This window comes from Pantherophis guttatus, chromosome 2 (genome assembly GCF_059756535.1).
Source record: "Pantherophis guttatus breed Tessera chromosome 2, ASM5975653v1, whole genome shotgun sequence".
Lineage (NCBI taxonomy): Eukaryota > Metazoa > Chordata > Lepidosauria > Squamata > Colubridae > Pantherophis > Pantherophis guttatus.
The window spans coordinates 131,394,824-131,421,006 of NC_142064.1; the positions used below are offsets into that span (position 1 = coordinate 131,394,824).

General features: G+C 40.6%; 1 protein-coding gene across 1 annotated transcript; it reads left to right on the forward strand.

The window, feature by feature from the left end:
• Positions 1 to 884: 884 nt before the first annotated feature.
• NFE2 (nuclear factor, erythroid 2) lies at positions 885 to 25,076 on the forward strand. The gene is made up of 4 exons (XM_060688949.2): positions 885 to 1,394; positions 13,244 to 13,325; positions 19,033 to 19,245; positions 23,520 to 25,076. Exons 2-4 carry the CDS (start codon positions 13,275 to 13,277, stop codon positions 24,525 to 24,527), a joined length of 1,272 nt encoding a protein of 423 aa, XP_060544932.2. The 5' UTR covers positions 885 to 1,394; positions 13,244 to 13,274; the 3' UTR covers positions 24,528 to 25,076.
• The last annotated feature ends 1,107 nt before the right edge of the window (positions 25,077 to 26,183 follow it).

Genomic DNA, 26,183 nt, shown 5'->3' on the forward strand with positions numbered 1-26,183 from the left:
AGCTATCAGAAAAAGCATACCTGAACTAAGCTTCGAATATGAAACTTGAGAGCAAGTTTATAAACGTCCTTTTTTATAAATAAGATATCTATGTATTCTACATTAAGCAGAATGAATATAGACATATACTTTTCTAATGGTGCAAGCTAGGAGACAGGAAAAGTGTTTTTATTATATATTAAAGAATAACGATTAATTGTGTTCACTTACCATCAGATTGAGAAGATGACTTTCAGTGCCATAAAATATAAAAACCAATGAAAACACAAAATTACTATGGTGGTGACATGGACACCAAGGTCTTAGTGGGAAAAAAAAAATTACAAATTAAGAAATCACGTATCATGCTAATACCACCCAGCAGGTTTTAAAGAACTCAAGTGTGAAGTCACTGATCATTTGACAAAAATAACCTATTGACATAACCTTGTATAACTCCTAAACCTTATCTCAGGCAATTTAAGAATTGGACTCTAATGTGACAATTACCAGTAACTGTTTTAAGGATTTTGAAAATATCCCAAAGTCATAATTCCCAAAAGCCTTTGAGATATGCCTTGCAAGCAGTCAAACCAGTTTTTAAATATTGGGTTTGACAAATGGGTACAATTTTGGTTTCTTTCATTTGGGAGAAGGAATGGGCATTTCATTTTAAAGATAAATTATGTATGCCAAATATCTCTTTAGTCCAGTCATTCCAAGATTCTCTTTGCTGTGCACTTCTGCAAACAATATAAAACAATGCATAGTGTCTGTATTGACTGCCTTTCTCAATGCCGACACAGTGTGGGTGTATCCCATTCATGCCTGTGTTGTAATTAAGTGTGGTCTTGATTTTTCTTCCTTGTTCTTACTATATACCCCGTTCTCTGGTTTGGTTGACTGTGTGGTAACCTCAGAGTAGCTTAGATCATTTCTCTAGTTTTCTTCCTTTTGGTACATGTGTGCATTACTGTATTGTCGTGATCTGCTTGTTTTCTTTTCCTGAGCTCTGAAAACTTAGATAGGAAGCTATTCTGTGGAGTGTGTTTCTTGGAAAGAGTGCAATACAGGGCTTCTTGGAAGAGAAAAAAATACTGCTAGGGCCATCTCCACCAGTACCAACACTGTGGTTTCCCTGCCCCTTGCACAGGGGCGGCTCCTGTTATGTAATATCAGCAGCCCCCAGCGAGGCGAGGCGGGGCTCACACTGTACAGCTCTGGCCACCTGGAGTCTGGAACAGCAACAGCGATGGAAGCACCCTGAAGCCCCATAGCAACTGGGCCCGGAGAGGTGGAAGGCGCTTACATGTGGGGAAAATTGGGGGTCCTTTTTGCTGCACATCCTGGAGGAAAGCCTTTTCTTCCCCACCCCCAAGCTGCACACCTGGCTAGACAGCTAGGAATTTCAGCAGGTAAGGGGCCATGCCACAGCCTCAAAGGATATCATTGTTTCCACTCCTGTTAGGGAAGGAGGAGGGTGGATGCTATTTCTGTACCTGAATGCCTAACCAAGTAAACTTTTCTTGGGGGGGGGGGGAGTAATGGGACCTTTAACCAAATGTGTGTTTGAAACTCCAAGACCAGTCAGTTCCTTGGCCCATGGAGCTATGCATCACCTTCAAAAGGTTCCCCAGGAAGCAAATTCTGCTGGATTGTTGTTCCTGTCTCCAGGCATTAGGATTTTGCTTGATTTTAAATCCTTCATCAGTGGAAATAGATGTTCTACGTTCCATAGAATATGACCCAAGCGATTTTCTGGGAAATATATGGGAATGGAGAATGGGAAGCAAATGAAGGGTTTTTTTGCTCACCCGTCAATTCTGATGTGGAAATTGCAGGTGTGTCAATGTGATATTTTGTTCAGGAACTTTGAGATAATACCCATTGAGTTACTCTTTTTAGGCAACATAGCTTTGGCTGGAGAAAATATAACTTTCTAGTGAGATCTGAACTTCTAGGGCAGCAGGAGATCAATGCAGACATGAATGAAGGTGAAGCACACAAAACCGTACATAAACAATAATCTCCTGTATACATAAAGGAACATATAACTGTAAAAATGAGAAAGAAACTTGTGATCTCTGAATGCCTAACAAATTTATTATGGCATAAACTTTCCTGGACTACAATCCTCTTACTCAGATGTTGATAAATTTCCTGTAATAAATTTGTTGGCTTGTACGCCGCCACAAGACACTGTCTGTTGAACATGATTATAACCACTAGAAAGTATAACTATAGAAGTTCACTTACAAACAGTGCAGCATGCAGTCAATTGAGTGCACAAATGCCACTCCACGATACAAAGATGCACAAAGATAATTTTATATATCATCAAGTCTTTTGAATGTTCTTGTAAGCTCATACCAGGAAAACATAGACACAACTCCACACAGATCATGAGTAAACACTGTCTGCCTTATCCATTTCATAGCATTGTTGTTGTGGGATTCAAATTAAGTAGCTCTCATTATCTATTAGATAATGATAATCTATTAGATCTCTAGCTAAATGCAGTAAGCAAATAAAGTATGAAGCATTCATTGCAAATATCAGATAGATCAAATACTTGGGTATTGGCAGCCACCTCCTAAATTGGTTTAATAGTGATTTTTTTGCAGTATACATGCTTGGGAAATTTGCTTCCATAACATGAGAGTTATGCTTATGTAATGCGATATAAAACGTGATGTAAAAATAAAATATTTTTTCAGGTTCCATAATATTCAATAATGGAAGTCGTTAACAGTGAATGGAACTGGGAAATTTTGTCTGGTGAAAGGCACCGAGTTTAATTTGTTTCATAACTTAAAGCTAGGAACAATGTTTGGATGTTATGGCTGATGTGAAGCATGTAAACCAGCATAATGCAATGGAGATAAGCTCAAATTCTTATTTAGCTCTTTCATTAACTTGGACCAAGGCACTCTGCATAATGCCGAGAGCTGTACATGCCACAGAGTTTGATAATCATCAGAGGCCAAAACAAAGTTATTAGTTGTAGATATTCTTGGGTGTTTTGCAGAATACTAAAAGTGGCCAAGAAATTTTAATGTTTGTAGTGCATATATGCTATTGCATTTTTAACCTCCAGTAAAGAGGGGTTGTGGTATTATTTCAGATACCTGAAAAACTATTTGACAGGGGATGCATATCTACTAGCTAGCTAGCATATCTACCAGAAAAGCTAAAAAGTCTATTTGAGTTAGAGAATAATTGTATCTTGTTGATTTATCCTCTATGCTTTGTGGTGCATTAATGTAGATTGCATTTCCTGTACAATCTTGATGAAGAGGTTACTATAGTAAGAATCAGTAACCCAGTTCATACATATGTTTAACCATTATGTGGGTTCTGGCTTAGCAAGTTGTATATACTATGATATGAAGAAGATGGTAAGATGGAAGTTTTGACTAGAAGTCTTTGGTTATGTCTGGTTTATTTTACCCTCTACTGAATTGAAGAGTTCCCTCTACTCTTTGAGTACTCTATAGACACTTTCACTAATGCTGTTTCCTCCTATATGATATGCAGTACACAAGAACTATTATTGATCCAACCTATGTTGTCTATGATTTATAAGGATGCAATTGCAAACTCACATTTTAAATTCACTGTAATATGGCGTGTTGTGAGCATGCAGAACTATATGTTGTGTATGTGTTGATATATATTTCAGTATCTATATGTGTATACATACATGTGCATATGTTTTCAATCTACTGCCCTCTTCTGGGTGTATATAGGTGACACTGCTTTATATATTTTTTTTCTCAAGTGGAATCCAGAGGGGAGTCTGGAAAAAACTTCAGATGCTGTTCTAGGGATGGAAGTACGGATTTTCTACCAAACTTACTATGGGTCAATATACATCAATGGGTATGCTCCACTATACATTGATAAGGGATTCAAAACTCAAATACTTGTATGTCCTCATTTCTGTGTCCCATTTAGGGAGCATGTGAATAAATGTTATATGTGGGAATATAACAATGCAGACATAAACAGATAATGTGCTAAGAAGCAAAAATGGGATTACTTTATAGGCCCATCTGTGCATCTGCTTTTTGCAGCAACACAATCAAAGAAGCACCTCTTCTTCAATCACCATATTTTATTATTAATATATGCATTTTTGCAAAGTGAATTTCAAGGTCATTTGCAGCACAGTTGAATGGGAGGATGAGAAGCAAGCAAGCAACTGCTTGATAGATCAACTGCGAAGACTCAGGATAGGACGTTACTTTCCTTCAGATCTACCTAGCTCAGGATTACTGATTTTGACTGACAAGAACAACTGCTTTCCGAATTTTGACTAGAGGTCTTTCCCTATCACCAGTTAATGATAGTTCAAACTAGAGATGTCTATCATATATATGCTTTATCATCAGGCTGTGGTTTTAAGGGTGTGGGATGAATTGATTATTGTCCATTCAGAAGACGTATGGGACATTCCTTGGCTCTGTGTGTAAATACCACATTCTAGCCAGATTGATTACCAACTTATTTATTACCTAGAAAAAAATGCCCCCACCCCCATAGTACATGCATAGAATGATCTCCTCTTGCTTATCACACTTTCTTTGAACATGGAGATTATATTTAATAGACCATGGGTGTCAAAGTCAATTTCATTGAGGGCAGAATCAGGGTTGTGTTTGACCTTGGGGGGGCAGGGGGGCATGGCCAGCTCGACAGCACTCATATCAGGGGCGCCTGTGGAGACCCGAGCACTCTTCCAGCGAAAACGGGCTTCCGAGCTCTGTTTTTTGGCTGCAATGGCCTCCTGCAACCCTCTGCCACTGAAAACGTGTCCGGCCCTCCCGAGTTCCGTTTTCACTGGCAGTGGCACCGTGGGCCAGTCCTTCGCTGTTTCCAGTTGGCCCCGTGGGCTGGATCCATCCCGTGGACTTTGAGTTTGACACCCCTGTAGTAGACACTGGCCATCCGTAACTCATGTTTTCAGATCATGAATCTGATGAAATAACTTCTGTCAGATGTTGGGCATTATTCAACTACAGTTCCCATCTCTTCCAATGAATGTGATTAATGAGCAGAAATAAGGGGAGTAACAGTTCAACAAGGTTAGAAAAAGATGAATAATGCTTTATTCTATATTCATCCTCACTCAGCTAGAATCCTCTAGGCCCACTTTCCAAATTCCCTCTCAAGTAGCTTAACAGCTTAAACCTGTTGACAGACTTATTTTCACTCATCTAAAACTCTTGTGTCATTTACCTGATTATTGCTTGAGGGTGGGAGAAGTGAGCATGAGAATGTAACATTTTGGAGCTCTGCTAAAGCCTTCATGCATTTTCTTCTCCTGTCCCTGGAGCTCTGACAGAAGTTCTGGGTGTACTTTTTCTCTCTTGTGCAACATCCCAACAGAGAGGCTGAGGAAATTGCAGGACAGGTCTCTGTTGAAATATACATGAGAAAAGCCAAGAGTGAGTGGCGATAACGGACCACAAAGGGAATGGAGGAAGAAGATCGTGGAACAATTACTTTCAGATATTTGGTGCTTTCCACAGTAACTCCCCTCCGCCCAACTAAGCAACATGTCTCATCCTTCGCCCTAAATTATGGTAGCTAAGTGTAATGGCATACAAACTTGTTTATCCATCCTTGAGAATCAAACAAGAAACATCCCACAGTTATACCAGAAAGCTATGCCAGTAATATTTCAAAAGAGATGTGTTGGATCGGAAGTGGAAAGTAATCAATATGATGCACCCAGTTATCCAAATATTATCCGCTCTGACAGTTAGGGATTTTTGCAAGATCTCCAACAGAGAGGAGTCTGTCACTGATATATGATTCCCCTTTCTCACAATTGGAGATGGCAATGACTGAAAGCAAAGGAGGTGTATGAGGAATATGACCTGAGTGCTACTATTGAGTTTTTGTCTATCAATAACTCCTTTTTCTTGTAGCTTCTCAGCACAGGTCTAATTTAATCATTACTCTTTTCTTTTAGCACCTTGGCAATTCTGTTTATATGAGGAGGTTTTTAGCAACTTCTTAAGAGGAAACTCTATAGGTTCCCAAGATTCTTGGAGGAAGCCATGCTTGCTAGAACAAGAAAGAGCCATCTGAAAATCATAAGAGATTTATTGTATTTTAACAAGGAGTGGCCGGAGAAGAGTTGGACTCAATTCCTCCTCCTGAAACAAGTGGATTTGTAGCTGAATTTTATCTCAGTTGTATTTATGACATTAGCTATTTTAAAGAAGTGGAGAAACAGCCCTATGACATACCGTTAGGTTTTTTTTCCAACAGAAAGAAATGATCAGAAGGTTTACAAATAATGGCAGGGAGATGGGGGACTGCTCCAGACCTCAAAAACTGCCACCTGCAGCCGTGGTGGCGCAGTGGTTAGAATGCAGTACTGCTGGCTACTTCTGCTGACTGCTGGCTACCTGCAATTTGGCAGTTCGATTCTCACCAGCTCAAGGTTGACTCAGCCTTCCATCCTTCCAAGGTTGGTAAAATGAGGACCAAATTGTTGGGAGCAATAGGCAGACTCTATAAACCACTTAGGACTGTAAAGCACTGTGAAGCGGTATATAAGTCTAAATGCTATTGCTATTCTTTCCTCATTCTTGTCAACAGCCAACAGATCATCCTAAAATGGGCCAGGAGTCCAGAATCTTTAACAGCAACTAACAAAGTGGACTTTGGCCAAGATAATTTTTATGCTGTGCTCTAGTTGAAACATTTAAGATCTTCTCTATATACTCTTTGGTAGCTTTGTTTCCATAAATTAATTTGGCTACTACTTGTCTGGAATTTGTCATGAATATTAAAATGACATAAGGGGTATGAGAGAAAACAGAAGACATAGGATAAATGAATCCAGACCTAAAGTAATAATATTTTTCAAATACCTAAGTAATTGCAGTAGGACTTCTAGCTGTTTGATCTTCCGAGATTTTAAACAGTTCTCCTTTGTGCATAGTTGTGTAATTGCTTCAAGCAATTTACTAAAAATTATCATTTCTCCATCGCATTCCATTACTCTGATGCAGTCTTTTGCAGTTTGTTCCATGCTGCCAGCCACTTAAATAGTGTCCAATGTTTTCCCCAATTCAGATACTTCAGAAGCAGAAGTGAGCGAAAAGATGAGGCTTAGTGGACATTTCTGCCGTTGGTGCTGCAGATATATAATTTTAGACTTTAATTGTGTAATATGAGTGAGTACGTATCTTTTTAAATGATAATGTTTTATTTCAATAGCCCATTTCTATTACCATCAGCTGAATGATGGCTTAGGCTTCTGTCCAAAATGTTCCATAATTTTACATTTCCATGCTTCTGCCATGTATGTCATGAGGAAATTTGGAATCCTTAGAAGAGCAGGAACTTCCAGAGGTAGCAGGAATTACCCATTATATTTTTAATTCTCTTGGCATATACTTCCCCTCTCAGCCACAAATGACATAAAAATATATTTTTAACCCACTTCATTCTACATGGGTCTGAAATAAGTAATAAATAATGCTTTGAAACAATAAGAACAATCTAAGAGGAAGAAAGTCAGCACATAATAGTGACTAAACCACATAAAGAAAATAATTCACATTGTCTGACCATTCCTTAATTTAGCTTGGTATATTTCCCTACCATCACCTCAAATACAAACTGATGCTAACCTACAGAATCACAGCCCTTTTTAAACAATAAATACTATATCCAAACTTATGATATTAAAGTGATACCTAGTTAAAGAAATCTACTGCTGAAATATGAGTTTGAACTGGTTAATCAAATAATTCATGGATTATATTCGTACATGATTAAAAACCATAATTCCAGAATAAGATGATGATATACATAATATATGTCACAATAGATACAGTCTTAAAACAGGTATTTTTTCCCTGCACTTGAGGGAATGGGAAATGCCTCTTCTTAGATGGTATTTTCCATCAGCGTTTTTAATAAATACTTTTACTACAAATACTTTAAAATATTCAATTAAATGAGGGCTTTTTAAAAGGCACGTTTAATCAGTGAATTATTTAAACAGTAAAATCCTGAATATATATGGATGGAAAAAAATGCATGTTCTTGTAGAAGGTTTTGTCAATAGACATTTGGTTCAGAAACCACAAAGACTACTGCACTAGATCACACATCAGATATATTTTAATTGCATTGTGTGTTTCAGATAAAACGTGTTATGTGTTTCAGATAAATATTTGTGAAAACACTGTTCTGAAAGTGAGACTTTCTTAATCACTGACAGACAGATTTGTGACTTTAAAAGGATTTGTACACCGGTCGGATACATTTGTGCAGTACTAGATATATTTCCAAATAGCTGAGGACTTAGTTCAAAGATACTGAGAAATATCCATTCATGCAGCTTTTCACAGAACTTGATTAAAGAGAGAACAGGATTGGAAAATTTATTTGGCCTGTGATTGACATCACATAAGTCTGTTGGATTTTGGAGCACCCCTCCCCCCTCAAAAAAAACCCCTCCCGTCCAAAATTTTGTGATGTCATGAAATTTTATAAGATTTGGGCAATCTTGCTCCCCCCCCCCTTTTTTTTTTTTTTGCAAGTTCTGTATTAGAACACTGAAAACAGAAAATCTGGAAATTTGGTGAGATTGTGGGTTATTTTATGAATTTGTTTTGTAATTATTTCTAGATGAAGCTTGGAGTCAGATTGGATACCATGATATTCATGGGTAAAATTTCTGGCTGTCATAATAGATTTTTAAAAAATTATGTAAACATTTTAAACCTTGCCTTTTGATAAATTCTCATAGTTTGCAATGTATTGCAATAATATACGCAAGGAAATGAAAATATCAGGTGAGAGGCAGGTGAAATACATCATTCTGCTTCTTTCTAGGAGTTGGTTGCACGGATCAACAAAAAAGGCTACATAAACTAAATTAATCACAATTAAATTGTGAAACAAGAGATCACCGAAAGAATCTTTATCACCCCTCAAATTAGAGACTCATGGATATGCCAGAACAGTCAAAGAACACAGTGTGGATCTTTCGATAGGAAGAAAGTATCAATAAAAGGCAATTCAGAATTCATAAAACAGCCAGACACAATCAGACGCCTGCAGTGCAGCCATCTTCAATATGTTCACTTAAGAGTGCAGCTGTTGAATCCAGCCAATTGTTTTCTTCAAGAGGGTTTGGAACAGATATAATTGCCTTGATTAACAGGTTTTCTGTTAATCCCCAGCGATCAACTTAATTCACACAATAATTAATTGATATGCAATCGTATGAATGAAATTGTATGTCTGGCTTAGTTGAAAAATAGTAAAATCTTGAAACAAATACCCTAATAATGAACATAATTTGATGGAAAACACAAATGAAACATATTGTTTTGAGTGGTGCAGAAAGCAGAACATTGTTCTTCTTGCCCTCCATATTTTATCTGACCATAATGATAATTTTCAGGATTGCTGAACTTTATAGTTAGAGTTTTTTTTTTTTTAATGGCTCCATAAAAATGAAAGAATTTCACTTGTTTCAGATCCCTAGTTTAGGTGTGTGTACTGTACTCTGGAGCAGGGGTCTCCAACCTTGGCAACTTTAAGACTTGTGGACTTCAACTCCCAGAAGTCCACAAGTCTTAAAGTTGCCAAGGTTGGAGACCCTTGCTCTGGAGCACTCCTATTTTGTCCTTGTGCTGAGCTTCTCCAGTGCTGCCCACTTCATGGTACATGAGCGTAATTGTTTGTTCAAGAGTTAAGAATATCAGTGAGCTTGCTCCCAGCAGAGAGGAGGCATTTCTGAAGTCTGGCCAATGGGAAGAATACAGTATGCTTAACAAACATGTGCATCTAGAAGCATTATGATTGGTCTTGCCTTCTCTCTGTCAGTGCAGCGTCAGTCCAAGATATTTTGTTGCCTGGAATGGAGCTAGGGTCAGCATATAACGCTTTTTTTCCAGTTCAGACACCGATTCCTGTATTCAGTGTCATGTTTTGCCCTCCATCCATACTGCCATTCAAAGTCAGTTACTCATCTTGCTGAGGAACAGGATTGGATCTATAAATGGAGAGGTAAATAAAGGCTATAAGCCATCCCCAGCAGGCTCAGCCTCTGTATATTTATTTATTTATATCCCACCTTTATTATTTTTATAAATAACTCAAGGCGGTGAACATAACTAACACTCCTTCCTTCTCCTATTTCCCCAATGATAACCCTGTGAGGTGAGTTAGGCTGAAAGAGAGGTGACTGGCCCAAAGTCACCCGGTTAGCTTTCGTGCCCAAGGCAGAATTAGAACTCACAATTTCCTGCTTTCTAGCCTGGTGCCTTAACCACTAGTCTAGACCAAACTGACTCTAGATTCACATTTTTAGGCTAAGCAGCAAGATATCGAGAGAAAGGTAAACATGTACTACTATACAGTACCTAAAGGAGGATAGGCATAGGAAATCAAGCTAGGTATGTCAATCTTCTTCTTCCTTTCATTTGTCACTCACAACTTATGATTAAGCCCGTGTTTCCAATTTACTGTGTGCAAACTGTCCAAGCCTTCCCTCTGCAAGCACATTGTAGCTGTGATTGTGGATTAAAGTATCAGAATACGCTTTTGTGTTTTAATATCAGAGCAGGGTTGTGTTCATACACAAAGACACACACCCATATAAACAAAAGTGCACAGTTTCTCTCCTGTTGCATAATTTATTCTGGTTTTGGTAATAAGGGGAGTAATTCGTTCTCCACCCTTAACCACAGGAAATCTTATTCAACAACTCCTCTGCCTTCTGAAATTTCTCCAGGCTTTCCCCATCTAATTAACAGCTAATAATTTACTGTTCCAAGAGTTGTAAATAAGATTCTTAAACAGCTATATCCTGCCACTATCACTGTTTTCTGTGACTTTTCTTCTTCTGTTATGGAATGATGACATACAATAATCAAGAATAGGGTTTAGCTTAGAAAGTTTGGTTCATTTCCTCTTCTCTGCTGAAAATATTCTTCAAGACCTTCTTGGTGGGTCTTCTCAGGCATTGGAATTTCCTGGAACATCCTCCTCTACATTTAAAAGAAAATAATCTGATTTCAAAGATGTTCAACTGGTTTTCATAGTAAGATTGCCTTCCTACAAGTCTGTTGCGGTTCTGTTTTTTTTTAAAGCATTACAATAACTTGTGCTGGCTCTGAAATTTACAGTTGGGCAATACATTTGTTCAGGTCAACTATAGTGTCACAAAATCTTTCTTTTAAAGGCCCATATAGATACGAGCAGTGGTGGGATTCAGCCAGTTCGCACCACTTTGGGAGAACTGGTTATTAACTTTCTGAGCAGTTTGGCAAACTGGTAGTTGGAAGAAATCATTAGGGCAGAGAACTGGTTGCTAAATTACTTGAATCCCACCACTGGATACGAGCAACAAAAAGGTATATCTTTTCCCTTCAGAGTTGGCTATTTGAACCATCCTCTTCTTTTTCTTTAACTAAGGTTAAAAATAGAATTGGAGGAGGATTAAAGCATAGAAAATTGATAAGAAGCATTTGACTGAAGCCGTCCACTTAGAAGAACATTCTTGGATCAGTTGAGCAGAGCTCAAGTAGTCATACCAACTCCAGCTTTCCTCTTAAGACAGGGGTGGGCAAATGTGGCCCTTTTACAACCTGTGGACTTCAACTCCCAGAATTCCTGAGACAGCCAAGCTCTCTCAGGAATTCTGGGAGTTGAAGTCCACAGGTTGTAAAAGGGTCACATTTGCCCACCCCTGTGATTTAAGAAAAAGTTTTTGCACACATATCTTTTCTAACAAACTGACAGAAAACGTGTTTGCCCAAAGCAAGCAAACAAGGAATCAAGCAAATAAACAAACAAACAAACAACTAGGCAGTAGAAATCAAAAGGAAGAGGAGCAGTTAGCAACTATGACCATGAGGGAGTAGGCTTAGTGAATGAGAAAAAAACAGAGAACTGTTTTAATTCTAAGTGAATTAAAATGTTAATCAGTTAATAATCCAGTAATTAAGAGCGCTTAAGATTTATATAATACTTCCTAGTGCTTTATAGCCCTCTCTAAGTGGTTTACAGAGTCAGCCTATTGCCCCCAACAATCTGGATCCTCATTTTACCCATCTTGGAAGGATGGAAGGCTGAGTCAACTTTGAGCCAGTCAGGATCGAATCCCTGGCAGTCAGCAGAATTAGCCTGCAATGCTGCATGCTGACCACTGCACCACCATGGCTCTTCTAATGTCTTCTAGTGAAGACCCCTTGCCCAAACGCCCCCCAAAACATGGAACTGACTCTCATTATGTTTATATCTTCACCTCTTTCACAATTGCTCAGGATTGTAACTTGTAAAGAGTGGAGAATAATTTTTATTCTCATGATAACCTTACAAGGTAAGTTAAGATAACATAGAAACAGGGTTCACATAGCATAGCACTGCAAGCATACTGTAGTCTGTTTGTTTGGAGCTAGCTGTGTGACACCTGCCAATTGATTAACTTGCTTAAATAAGTCATGGCTCAGTTGCATCGAAGAATGCAACTGGTGGCCTATAATTTCCCTTTCTGAGTTTTTGAGGTCCTATTTGAACATTAATTCTGAAAATAAGGCTTGATTTCATGCCATTTTGAAGTGGGAAACTAATGGAAAAAATAACAGTGATTTATGCCATAGCTAAAAGACAAAGAACATTTCCAAAACAGAACTGTCCCTATCTGTTCTGCAGCCTTGCTACACCAAACATATGCCATGGAACATCATATAGGCGCCATCTGAAGTCTTGTAATTTCACGAACACTTCCACTATTCAAAAGGCTTGACTTCTTGTTCTCGGCAGCCTTATCAATTTGGAAAAAAGCTTGTAGATGACAGCCTTTCCTTTAACCTCTGGAACAAGCTTCAATAAATAAAAATACAGGTGCTATGGAATCAATTCAATATGTTCTAACAGTTATGACCAGAGCGTAAAGTTCCGGAAATCTCAGCTTCATGGAATTTAGCCTGACTTGACAAAAAAGGAAGATGGTGTGAAGGATTGGGCTACTATCATTCCAGCTTTTTTTGTTGCATTCTGCCACATTCTCCCTCAAAGTGTTCTTTGTCCTATAACGATGACCTCAGCCTGTACTTTACACGATTTTTAATAATGAATAAAATTGTGGGCCCAGAGCTCTTGATTGATGAGCAGTTGACAAAATACCCCACACATATTTAAAAAAAAAAACACCCCTCCAACACTTCTCTGGACAAACCCTAGGACTGATACGAAGGTTGTTATCTGTCTCTTGCAGGAAGAAACTTGGCATCCTTGTGGCTTCATGAATGTCTGATCCAGGCAGCTGCACGCTGCAGATTCACAGGGCTGCTGCAGAGGTAAGGGGAAGAAACATAGCAGCTTATCGGGGACCAGATGGGCAATCCCACCCTTGCCAAATTAGGACTAAGAAATGGAGGCAGGGAAAAAGGAAAAAAAGTTTCTGAAAATCATCCAGAAAGAGAAAGTGGTAAATTGTTCCATTCTTCTGCCCCCTAGAGAAATCTCTTATTTGGGCTAGGTAGGAGATGAGACTAGTAAAGTGAGAATGAAGAATGTATAGAAAATCCACAGAGTAGAGCTTCTGGAATTTTTTCCAACCCTTTTACCACTAGCGGCCATAAAAAGTTTCTGTATTTCATCTGTGTAATAAATTAATGTGCTTTGTGTGTTTCTGTTTTGCTTTCTTGTGCTGCATCTGTGTATCCAATAAAAGAAAATATTTGTAGTTCAGGATTGAAATGAGGGCTCCTAGGTACTCCCTGAGCTTGACTGCTTTCTTGCAGATGCTTCATTACCAAAACTAGGTAACACCATGTTCTATCCCCGTCCCCACACACACACAAGCAGCCAGCCAGGGGTTAAAGAATTACTTGGCACACACAAGGTTCGTTATCAGGAACTTGGCAGCAATACGATAACCATCTGCCAAGTGCTTTACTTCAAGAAGAGGGAGTTTTCCTCCACCAGATAAACACCAACAAATACACACAGTTTTCAAAAACAGTCCAGCTCAAACAGAAACCTTCAGCAGATTCAGGCGTTGTACAAAGTGACTAGCCAGAAGTTAGCTTTGTCCGTCACAGAGTCTAAATGGCCACCACACTCTCTTATATAGCCTGTGGGGTGTGGTCCAGTGACTCAGCTTAATCCCTGGCACGCCTCCTCATCTGCTGCAAACGTTTATCTCGCCTTCGTTGGCGTGGATCCAGGAACGACGTATCACCGTCATCGCTGTCATTGGAGACACCTGGCTCCTGGCCAATCTCCTCTCCCTCGACAGACACCTGATGCATAGCCAGAGAGGAGGGGCCTGGAGAGGGAGGCCTGGCCGGCTCCTCTCCTTCATGTTCGGAGCCTTCTCCCTCCGATAAAATGGGCTCGGGGGTCGGAGCCACAACACACCATTAGTGCGAGAAAGGAGTGGGGATTGCTCTCACTTTATATTCTAATGGCTTGCCCTGTCGGTGTTGGCGAGCATGGTCTTTGAGGTTCTTTGGTTGGGCTGTTAAGCTTGTTTGGCAGTTCCTTGATCGGGGAACTTGATTGTTGGTCTGATGTTAATCTTGGAGATAATCTATGTTCATTTAGGTCAGGGGGTGTCAAACTCAGATCGTCATGGTGGCATCACATCACATATCGGGACTTTTCCCCCCTTCGCTAAACGGGGCGTGGCGAGCACATGACGCATCCAGCCCATGGGTCGGGAATTTGATAACCCTGATCTAAGTGCTGATAGCTGGTGGGGAGATGTTTTGGTCTTTTTGTTCCCTTTTTGGCTTCTTGATTGACTCTTTTGCATAGTATGTAGATATTATTTGTGTCTATGTGTCTATTGATGGCTTAATTTGCCAGAGTGCCAGGCTTCTAGAAATTTCCTAGCGTTTTTGGACTAGGCTTGGTCTACGATGAAATTACAGTTAAGTGGTCTGTCCATTAAGTTTGAACTTACCCCAACAAACTCCCACTCCTTACTAGCACTGATGATGTTACCTAGTTTGGGTAATGAAATGTCTGCCAGAAAACAACCAAGCTCAGAGAGCACCAAGCAATTCACATCTGTGTGTTTTTGTGCACATGCCCCACTCTAGAGAATATGAACAAGAGGAAGAAGGACTTTAGACCAGAGCAGTCAGCAGCATTCTGAGTCACTGCCCAGTGGCCTCTCCTTATTGGAATATCCTAGGACCATGATGATGAAACTATGACACGCATGCCACAGGTGGCACACGAAGCCATATCTGCGGGCACGCGAGTGTTGCCCTAGCTCAGCTCCAGCACACATGCGCGCGCCAGCCACCTGATTTTCGGCCCTTCTGGGCCACTGGAAGTCGAGAAACAGGCTGTTTCCGGCCTCCGGAGGGCCTCCAGGGCAGTGGGGAAGGCAGTTTTCACCCTCCCCAAGCTCCTAGAAAGCCTCTGGAGCCCAGGGAGGGCGAAAAACGGGCCTTCTGGGCCCACCAGAAATTGGGAAATGGGCCATTTCCAGCCTCTGGAGGGCCTACCGGGGGGGGGGGAGCCGTTTTCACCCTCCCCAGGCTCCAAGAAAGCCTCTAGAGCCTGGGGAGGGCGAAAAACGGGCCTACCGGGCTTACCGTGCCATCACGTGCCAAAAGCAGGGGGAGCACGGGGGAGGGGGGCACACGTGCATGTGTGGGGGATGAGGCACATTGAATTATGGGTGTGGGCACGCACACGCGCAAACCCCCGGCACTCCCCCCGCTTTTGGCACGTGACGGCAAAAAGGTTAGCCATCACGGTCTTAGGAGATTTTTTTTTTCTCCACAGTCCTGGGTGGAAAATGTGAAACTCATTTTCAAACTGGATCTTCCTTTAGCTAGCTTCTCCCATCGTACTTGATCTTCAGGAGAGAGTGTTACGTCATCCAGAACGGGCTACCTTCCTAATATCCAGGCTTGTGACTTGTGATTGGTTGTCTGCCGTTTATTGAACCTCATCCTGTCCACTGCACAGTCTGCAGGCAAATGTCAAATACCTGCTCAGCCTTTGATCTGTGTAGAAAGGAGAGGCAGAGGCAGCTTAGTGATAACCATTGGCATTGTTTGTTTGTTTATTCCATTTCTGTAGTAGCTCATCTCAGCCAAGCGATTCTGGGCAGTTTACAATTCTAAAACTATAAAACAGTTAAAACAATTAAAAGCAATAAAAACATCCAAAAAATAAACCTACACAGCAGCCAAGATAGTTAGCCAATTAATAATGAATACAAGAAATGTAGCTGTTGACATATTCTGAGCCCAAAGCCCTGGTACACAGTCAGGGTTTTAAAGCCTTCTTAGCCAACAGGTTTGCAGCCATTCTAATCTCCGATGGGAGAATGTTTCACAAAGCAGGGGCTATAGCAGAGACTAGTTCCCCCTAAATTGGCACTCTTTGGTTGATGGGCTTTGCAGCATGCCCAATCCGCTGTATCGAATTATGGATGACTGGCAAGGTATTGCAACAGTCAGTGCTGGCAAAAGTGGCCTCAACTTGGCATTCAGTGTTTAAAATAACCAAACCCAGTAGTGGTCTTCTGCAAGGTCATCATTTGCCTAGGGTGGCACAGAGGGAGAGAGCACAGCAACAAGCAGAAGTGTGTTTTGGGTGAAGCCGACAACTCACCACTTAGTAATCACCAGATGGCAGCAAAGTGATGTAAAACCCTCTAACTCTTTGTTGCCATCTAGTGATCATCTGGATTCCCTCTTTCTTCATCTCCTCTCATTTTAAATTGGCAACAACTCTTTTGCCATCTCTTTCTCAGCTTTGGATGTTGATCACACATTCACAATGTTTTGTAATATTTTTGTCTGGTCTTAAGCCTATTTACTTTTGGGCTAGCTGGTGTCAGCTCTCAAGTAAATCCACTGTCAGCCATAGAAGCTCACTAAGGTCTGGGTCAGGGGTGAAATGTAAAATTTGTTACTACCGGTTCTGTGGGCGTGGCTTGGTGATGGTGAGGGTAATGTGACTGGGTGGGCGTGGCCAACTTTTTTTTAAAAAAACTTTTCAAAGCATTTTTTCTAATGCTTTGAAAAGACTCTCTGCCAATCAGGCAACTCAGCTGGGATCGTCAGAGAGGCTTTTAAAAAATACCTCTCTGCCGATCAGGCAACTCAGCTGCAATTGTCAGAGACTTTTCAAAGCATTTTTTTTACCACCTCTTCGGCCAAGAGGTTGCAGAAAAAAATGCTTTGAAAAGCTTCTGACGATCCCAGCTGAGCCGCGTGATCATCAGAGGCTTTTTTTTAAAAAGCTTTTAAAAGCATTTTTTCGTCGGAAGAGGTTGTAGAAAAAATGCTTTTTAAAGTAAAAAAAGAAAAAGCCTCTGATGTTCTTGCAGCTCAGCTGGGCATGGTGGGAAGGGAGGGCGCAGGGATTTTTGCTACCGGTTCTCCGAACCACCCGCCGCCATCGCTACAGGATCGGGCGATCCGGTCTGAATCGGGAGCATTTCACCCCTGGTCTGGGTGACTTTGAAGCAGCCATTCTCATTTAGTCTGGTCTACTTCATTGGGTTGTGTGAAAAACACTGGCGGTCAGGGCACCTTGTTTACTCCCCTGAACACCTGGAGGAAAAATAGTATATAAATATAATATAATGAATACATAAAAAAGAGCAGGCTGCTGAGCAGTTTGTTTAGCCTGCTTCAAAAGTGGCCTTGAGCAGCCCTTCCAGTACCCAAGAAAGCCATGCTGTGTGGTTCACTGAAAATCCAACATAGTGTCCACTGCCATGTTATAGTTGTACTCTATGCTCTGCTCAATTATATTGGCTGCAGGATTTATACCATTCAGACTCTGATTGTGTATTAGTTTGTTTAGTTGGTTAATAGAATAGAAAAGAATTTTTTATTGGCCAAAGTGTGATTGGACACACAAGGAATTTGTCTTGGTGCATACGCTCTGAGTGTACATAAAAGAAAAGATACGTTCATAAAGAATCATAAGGTACAACACTTAATGATAGTCATAGGGTACAAATAAGCAATTAGGAAACAATATCAATATAAATCGAAAGGATACAAGCAACAAAATTACAGCATACAATCATAAGTGGAAGGAGATGGGTGGTGGGAACGATTAGAAGATTAATAGTAATGCAGACTTAGTAACTAGTTTGACAGTGTTGAGGGAATTATTTGTTTAGCAGAGTGATGGCATTCGGGAAAAAACTGTTCTTGTGTAGTTGTCTTGGTGTGCAGTGCTCTATAGCATCGTTTTGAGGGTAGGAGTTGAAACAGTTTATGTCCAGGATACGAAGGGTCTGTAAATATTTTCACAGCCCTCTTTCTGACTCGTGCAGTATACAGGTCCTCAGTGGAAGGCAGGTTGGTAGTAATTGTTTTTTCTGCAGTTCTAATTATCCTCTGAAGTCTGTGTCTGTCTTGTTGGGTTGCAGAGCCAAACCAGACAGTTATAGAGGTGCAGATGACAGACTCAATAATTCCTATGTAGAACTGTATCAGCAGCTCCTTCAACACGTCTCAGAGACCTTATAACTAACCAAAATGATACAAAAAAGAATGCACGTGTGTGTGCGCGCATGCGGGTGAATGTATCACTGAATTAATCGAAGCCCAATCTAGTTAGTTTTGTTTTCTTCTCACACACCTCATACATTTTGACAATTGCGTTGTAAAAAAATTGTTGAGTTCTTGTATTGCATGGGTGGCCATGCCCACTCCTGGTTTAGTGAAGGGGTAAAAAAGTCACAATACGTCACGTGACGACAACGTGACGACGCGACTTTGACATCTTTGTTGTATTGTAAATTTTGGGTTTTTAACTTTACACAGCCTCAGGAAGATGACAAAAATCATAATCAAATAGTAAGAAGAGATACAGACAGTAGATATTAGAACGTATGTATTGATTTCATGACTAACCGTAATCTGCAATCAGCCAATAGCTTTTACAACAGCTGATTAATAGATTGAGGCTTAACTCAGTTTAATGTAATGTAAGCAAGAGAGAAAACTGACTAGACTGAACTATTCAAGACAGTCAAATCTAATTCTTTATCCTTTTTTTCTATAACAGAACTTTGCTGCCACGGCTGATTTTGGAGGCACCTTGCTGGAGCAGACACTGGGCAGAAGTCGACCTGATAAGATGTCCCCCTGTCCACCCCAGCAGGGATGGACTCGGAGTACCTTCCTCCCTTTGTACAACCCCCTGGCAGGGGGGGAAGCTTGCTCACAGGGGGAAATGGAGCTAACCTGGCAAGAGATTCTCTCAATCTCAGAATTGCAGGTAAGCATGGGACTGACAGAATACGTTATTATTTGAACAGCTTTGAGGGAGATAGGTTAGACATATTGACAAAAGTCAACATAGCAGCTAAAATAAGAGCTTGCTGCATAGAGCAAGCAATGTGGAAGGAAGGAGCAAAGTGAAGATTTGTTCATAACAGATAGTCCTTGTTTAACAACCAAAACTGGGACCTGCAACTCCATCTCCGTTAAGCAAGACATCATGTGACTTGCAATTTTACTGCTGGTTTCTCTATTGATTTGGCTTGTCACTAACTGGCTATCAAGTGGCTTGGTCCATGTTTTGTCCTTAGTCAAGTGGCAAAAACATGATGGCTAATATGATGTCTGAACCAGTGGTGGGTTTCAAAATTTTTTACTACTGGTTCTGTGGGTATGGCTTGGTGGGTGTGACATGGCTTGATGGGCGTGGGAGGGGAAGGATACTGTAAAATCTCCATTCTCTCCCCAATCCAAGGGAAGGTTACTGCAAAATCCCCATTTCCTCCTGATCAACTGGGACCTGGGAGGCAGAGAATAGATGGGGGCGGGGCCAGTCAGAATTTTTACTACCGGTTCTCCAAGCTACTCAAAATTTCCGCTACTGGTTCGCCAGAACTGGTCAGAACCTGCTGAAACCCACCTTTGGTCTGAACCCAGTTGTAATAGTTGTGGTGGGATTTGGACAGCCCACAAATGTAATAATAAACAAAACAGACAGTGTCTCTTGCAGGAAGTGGATCTTTATTTCTTCTTCTTCCCTTGCCTTCTCCACCTGGTATCAATTTACAACCCTTGGCCTGGTATAAAGTGATTCATTCAGATCTTTGGCAAGAATTTTCTCCCTTTTCCCTGGCAGCCAGCTGTGTAAAGCTAAAGAATAGGGGAGAAAAACCAAGAGCAAAATCTGCCATATAGAGATTCTGCAATGGGCAACATAAAAAGAGTGATTTACCAACTGGAAAGCACTTGGTTTTCTGATTGAACACACCTTTATTAGAAATACGACTTCTCTAGTCTTAAAACCCTGAACTCAATGCTATAGCTGTATATTGCTTGCTTCAGTTTTCCTGCTCACGCCATTTTTTTTTCCTTTAGAAGAAATGGTATATTTCATTTGGTACTTTTGCAAATTTTTACAGCCTTAACATGCTAGTATTTCTCTTCATCAAAGTTCACTAATAGTTCAAATTATTTAGACCAGTCTCAATCTAGAATTTCATCTTTTTGTTAATGGTTGAACTCCCAACCACCTTTCACCAATAGGTACAGCAAGTTTCCTAAAAGGTGCAGGGATTTAACGTTCAGCAAAATTAGGCAGCTATTCTACTTTTCAGTGTAAGATTCATATTTTCAATTTACAGATGAGTCCTTTTGTTTCATCCAGGGCAGGTGCAGTATACATTTTGTAAATATGACAGCATTAAGGAAACCTCCAGGTGGTTTTAAATTATCTTCCCCACATTTTCTTGGGAATAACTTAAGTCAATGGCCTTCATTTCCAGACTGATATTCCTTCATTCCTTCCTTCAATTTAACTTAACCAAGTGACTCTGGGCGGTTTACAATTCTAAATTTATTTATTTATTTATTATTTTATATCCAATTTATATGCCGCCCTTCTCCCTGAGGACAGCCAAATAAAAACATAAATTACAAACATTAAAATAGTATTAAAAGGATATATATATAAATTTGGCCCCGTAATTTATAAAACAATTAAAAACAAAAGAGTTAAAAACATCCAAAAAATAAATATCAGTAGCAGCCAAATAATTACTCACTTAACAGTACAGCCAAGAAACAGGGCCCTTAACACATTCTGATTCCCAGCCCTGAGGGAATAGCCACGTTTTCAAGCTTTGAGTGTAGAATGTAATATGCAGAACATTGTACTGTCTTTTTTAAAATCTTTATTTTACTTAGAAAATAAAGCAAATCACAGTTACAGGGTAAAGAATGTATGACTTGGCAACAGATAATAAAACATTATTAAAAATAGTATTTAAAATATTAAAAACAACCTAGAAATGGCTAACCTTTATGCCATTGCGTGCCAAAAGCGGGAGAAGCGCGGGGGGGTTGCGCGCGTGTGTGCTCACACCCATAATTCTATGCACCCCACCCCGCACATGTGTGCGTGACCCCCCTGTGCTTCCCTCGCTTTTGGCATGTGATGGCATGGTGGGCCCGGTAGGCCCATTTTTCGCCCTCCCCAAGCTCCAGAGCCTTTCTAGGAGCCTGGGGAGGGTGAAAATGGCCTTCCCCACTCCCCTGGAGACCCTCCGGAGGCCGGAAACGGCTTGTTTGCCGACTTCCAGTGGGCCCAGAAGGCCTGAAAATCAGCTGGCCAGTGTGCGCATGTGTGCCAGAGCTGAACTCACATGCCCACCGATATGGCTCCGCATGCCACCTGTGGCACGCGTGCCATAGGTTCGCCATCATGGACCTAGAATAAAAACAGCAATTAAAATGTAAAAATATCACAGGGGAACAGGGTGGATTTGATTTAAATCGAGTTGATTTAAATCACACTTTAAATCACGATTTAAATAATTAGTAAAAAGGCTTGATTTAAATCAACTCGATTTAAATCATAATTTTTAAAGAGCAACTGTCATCTCTGCTACTCCTTTGACCCACTGTTGACTCACCGATAGTCCCAGTGTTGCAGAATATACAGCCTCATGATACATAACTAAGCTCCATTTCATGCTGAATAAACTAAATTATTTATGTATTTTAAATAGAAAACTATCTTATGATAATTTTTACCCCAAAAGTTTTTTATTAAAATAAATTTGATAAAAATAAAAAAAAATCCGATTTAAATAAAAAAAATCTGATTTTTTTGATTTTTTTTAAAAAAATCATTGATTTTTATCCACCCTGCAGGGGAATGAACAATTATTAAAAAGATGTAAGAGAACAAATCAAAATTCCAACTTTTGTATATCCTGTTCATTTTCTTCATTTTGTTCATGTCCTATTGTTGAAGTTTGCCTGCAGCTTTTTTGCTAACGTTTTTCAGAAGTGGTTTGCCACTGCCTCCTTCCCAGGGCAGAGAGTGAGTGAGTGGTAGATCCAAGGTCACCCAGCTGTTTTGTGCCTAAGGCAGGACTAGAACTCATAGTCTCTTGGTTTCTAGCTGATATCTTAAGCACAAACTGGCTGCCTTGTATATGCTAGGGCAAACAATTGTTGGTGGATTTGACCTGTGATGTTTTGCAAAAAGGATAAGTGTTTCCCAAATTAAATCAAAGGTAACTTTTCTAGTATAGAAACCAACATTTCTCATCCTTTATGCTTCAATTTTTCCATAACAACCACCTTCCATATTTCTTTTTCATAGCAGAGAGCTAATGACGGAGCCTCTGAATATTTCCAGTATGGTGCTTCACTATTCAGTTACAGTCCCAAGATATGTTTACAGTAATTATTTCGTGAGACAACTCAAAGAACTGAAAACATATCTGTTTAGTTCACGATAGTTGCTGCCAGGTTGGCTGAACAGTATACTGTTGAAGTACTTTGTACATGGAATGGGTGGAGCCCATCCCACAGCTACAAAATATGCATTTGTGGGGGTTAGTCCCTCTACAGAGGAGTGTACTGAATCTAAATTGCAGGGTGGCAGGTATCCATTACATCCATCTGCCTTTTAAATCTTGAATCTCCCAACACTGCCCCCATTCAATCGCAAACCCTGGGGAGAAGTGAGGTGGGGGAAACCATGTACAATAGGGGATCTGTCCGATGGGATGAATCATTCTTTTGTTCTTGGGGGGAATGTTATCAACCCATCTTAAGGGGCTCAGCACCTGCACAGTCCTTTTGAGTGTCCCTTTTCTTTGTGCCCCCCCCCCCCACCTTTCAGCGATAAGAACATTACATAGGTTCTTACATAGACATAGGAAGAAGTAGATGCTAGGTTTGGGTAGCTACATTTATGTTACAATGATATAGTTAAGTCAAGAGCTAAATAGACAAGGCAACTTTCTAGAAAAACCTGAAAGTTTTTAAATATTTCTGTTGGAAAAAGGTATTGGGAACATTTGCAATTTAGTGAGAGTGGGGGAAAAAAAAGAATGTTGAGACTGGACTAGCATATACAAGATTGAGTGTCAGGAAAGAGCCTGGGCAAGCCATCAAAAATTCCTTGAGTTTGACTGCAATCCTATCAGCCTCACTTGTGCATTTTCCGCATTCTTTGCTTGAGGGGTGAGGGGGAAAGAAGCGAGGAACTCTCTCAACCTTTTTTCCCCCTTCCTGCAGGGTCTTGATATGCCAGCCGAGAGTTGCTACGATCCAGCTTTATGTGGTCATTCCCAACAGATGGTACCATCCCCTAGCTACGGGCCATGTGCAGGGATGGGCGAGGGTTCTGTTTCCAATTACAATCACCCTACTACTGCAGCCTATGACCATTCCTACCCAGAAAATCTGCCTGCTTCTTGTACACTTTACAGTTACACCGGCATGCTGATCTCTTCCTCCCTGGAGCCTCCAGGATCTGCTATGCTGGGCGGATATAAAGGGATGCCAGGGATGATGTTGGGGAGGGAGCTAACTAATGGCTATGGACCACAGGGGCCTTGCAAGCTCCAAGAAGATCTGGAATCAGACTCTGGATTATCCCTTAATTACAGTGATGCAGAGTCCCTGGAAGCTGAGGGACTGGAGCGGGCAGAATATCCATCTTTGTATCCCTTGGACCACGTTCCAGCATACCCTCCATTGGCTCCTGTCCCAGAGATGCCCTTCCCTGAGCATCACCCAGAGCATTCTTTGGAAAAAGGGCAGAGCCCACGGGGAGAATTAGTGGGCAACAGGGATGAACGTCGGGCTCTCGCCATGAAAATCCCCTTCCCTGTGGAAAAGATCATCAACCTGCCAGTGGATGACTTCAATGAGCTGCTGTCACGTTTCCCGCTGAATGAGCCTCAGCTGGCACTAATCCGGGACATCCGCCGCCGCGGTAAGAATAAAGTGGCAGCTCAAAATTGTCGCAAGCGCAAACTGGAGACATTGGTGCATCTGGAGCAGGAGCTGGATGAACTAAGTCGTGAGCGACAGCGCTTGTTACAGGACCGCGGAGAGTTTAACAGGAGTCTGACACTGACGAAGCAGAAGCTGGGAGCCCTCTACCACCAAGTCTTTTGCATGTTACGGGATGAAGCTGGCAATGCCTATTCCCCTGATGAATATGTGCTGCAGCTCACTATCGATGGCGGTGTCTTCCTTGTTCCACGCAACAAGCAGCCAGAAAGTGCCAATGGCTGAACTGAACAAGTTGAGGTAGAAACTGGGGGGATGGAATGCAGCCAGTTGGCCCCCACAAAAGCATCTCTCTAGGGGCTCGGAACCACTCAAATGTTAAGAGTTCAGATTCCATACCGTACAGCTGAACTGAACACCATTCAAATCACCCAGAAATATTTTTCATTTCATTAGGAGAAAAACAGGGTTTGATGAAAACGGTACCTAGAATTTATTCCTTATCCAAACATCCATCCTTCTAAAATTTAACAGTCCCATCAGACTTCGCTGATGTGGCCAGTTGTGATGGATGAATTATAATCCCAACAGTATTTGTAAGGACTATTTGCAATCCTCAACCCTTTGCTTACTTCGGTACTTCAAGCCAAATTACCTTGCATACAATATATAAGGCACTTGCTCATTTTACGACTTTAAAATGTTCCCAACGTATTGGACTACAATTTCCACTGTCCAGAGCAAATATGAAGAAGCCTATTGTAAATTAGTTGTACATCCCTTTCTACACATTTCCAGAACGTTGAATTAAAAAATAAAAAATGAATTCTGCTACATCCTAGTTAAGACTATATTGCCGGGAGGTGTAAGAAATGAATGTTGCTTTATTCAAAATTATAAGCTCTAAATGGGTTTCCCATTTTCTTTTGATTTTTTTTGTCATCCATTTTCAAATCTATGCTATTCCTTTTCAAAGCACTTGCTAGGGTTATTACCACTGTATACCAGCCATAAAAAAAAAATGGTGGCGAAGGGTTTAAAAGATTTGTAAAAGGTAGAAAGAACCTGTGTTGTTCTAGGACAGAGTTCTTCAAACTTAGCAGCTTTAATACTTGTGGACTTCAACTCCCAGAATTCTCCAGCCAGCTATGCTTGAATAGCTATTGAAGTCCACAAGTCTTAAAGCTGCCAAGATTGAAGAACTCTGTTCTAGGACCTCATCATATCTCAGCAGTTAGCATAGTTCAATCTTTGAAAAGCTGAAACACTCTTTTAAGATTAGCAAATTGCCTTAAATCAGACGTCTAGTAGCATCTTTTATAAAAAAGGCACAAGCTTTTTTGTGCCTTTTTAAATGTTAGCCTGAAAAAGTGCTATCAGACTCCTGAGTTTTGGCTATCATAGACTTAATATGTTTTTCTTCCTCAAAGTTGCTTCAGTACATGATTTTGGCATTATTAACTTGCAAGCAGAAGTTGTCCTAATGTTCATCCCACAAAATCCAATTTTCAATTCGTATTGTTTTATAAACATGGATGCCAAAACAATGTTTCGGAATGTTGTGTACACAATCAATACATTATGGAGTCCTCTACTGTAGATGCAAGATTGATAAATGAGTTATGAGATTTTGACTTTTGCCAGTTTTTAAGCAAATCACTGCAATTAAGTGAATCATGCAGTCTTTAAAAGTGAATCCAGGCTCTCCCATTGACTTTGCTCGTTGAAAGCCAGCAAAAGTAGCAAATGGTGATCGCATGACCCCAGGACACTGCACCCATAAATACATGGCACTGCCAAATGCCTGAACTTTGGTCATTTGGCTGAGAATGCCATAATGGTTGTAAATGCAAGGACCAGTCATGTCACTTTTTTCATTGCCATTTTAACTTTGGTTACTAAACGAATGGTAGGTCAAAAACTATCTGTAGTGGTTAAAAG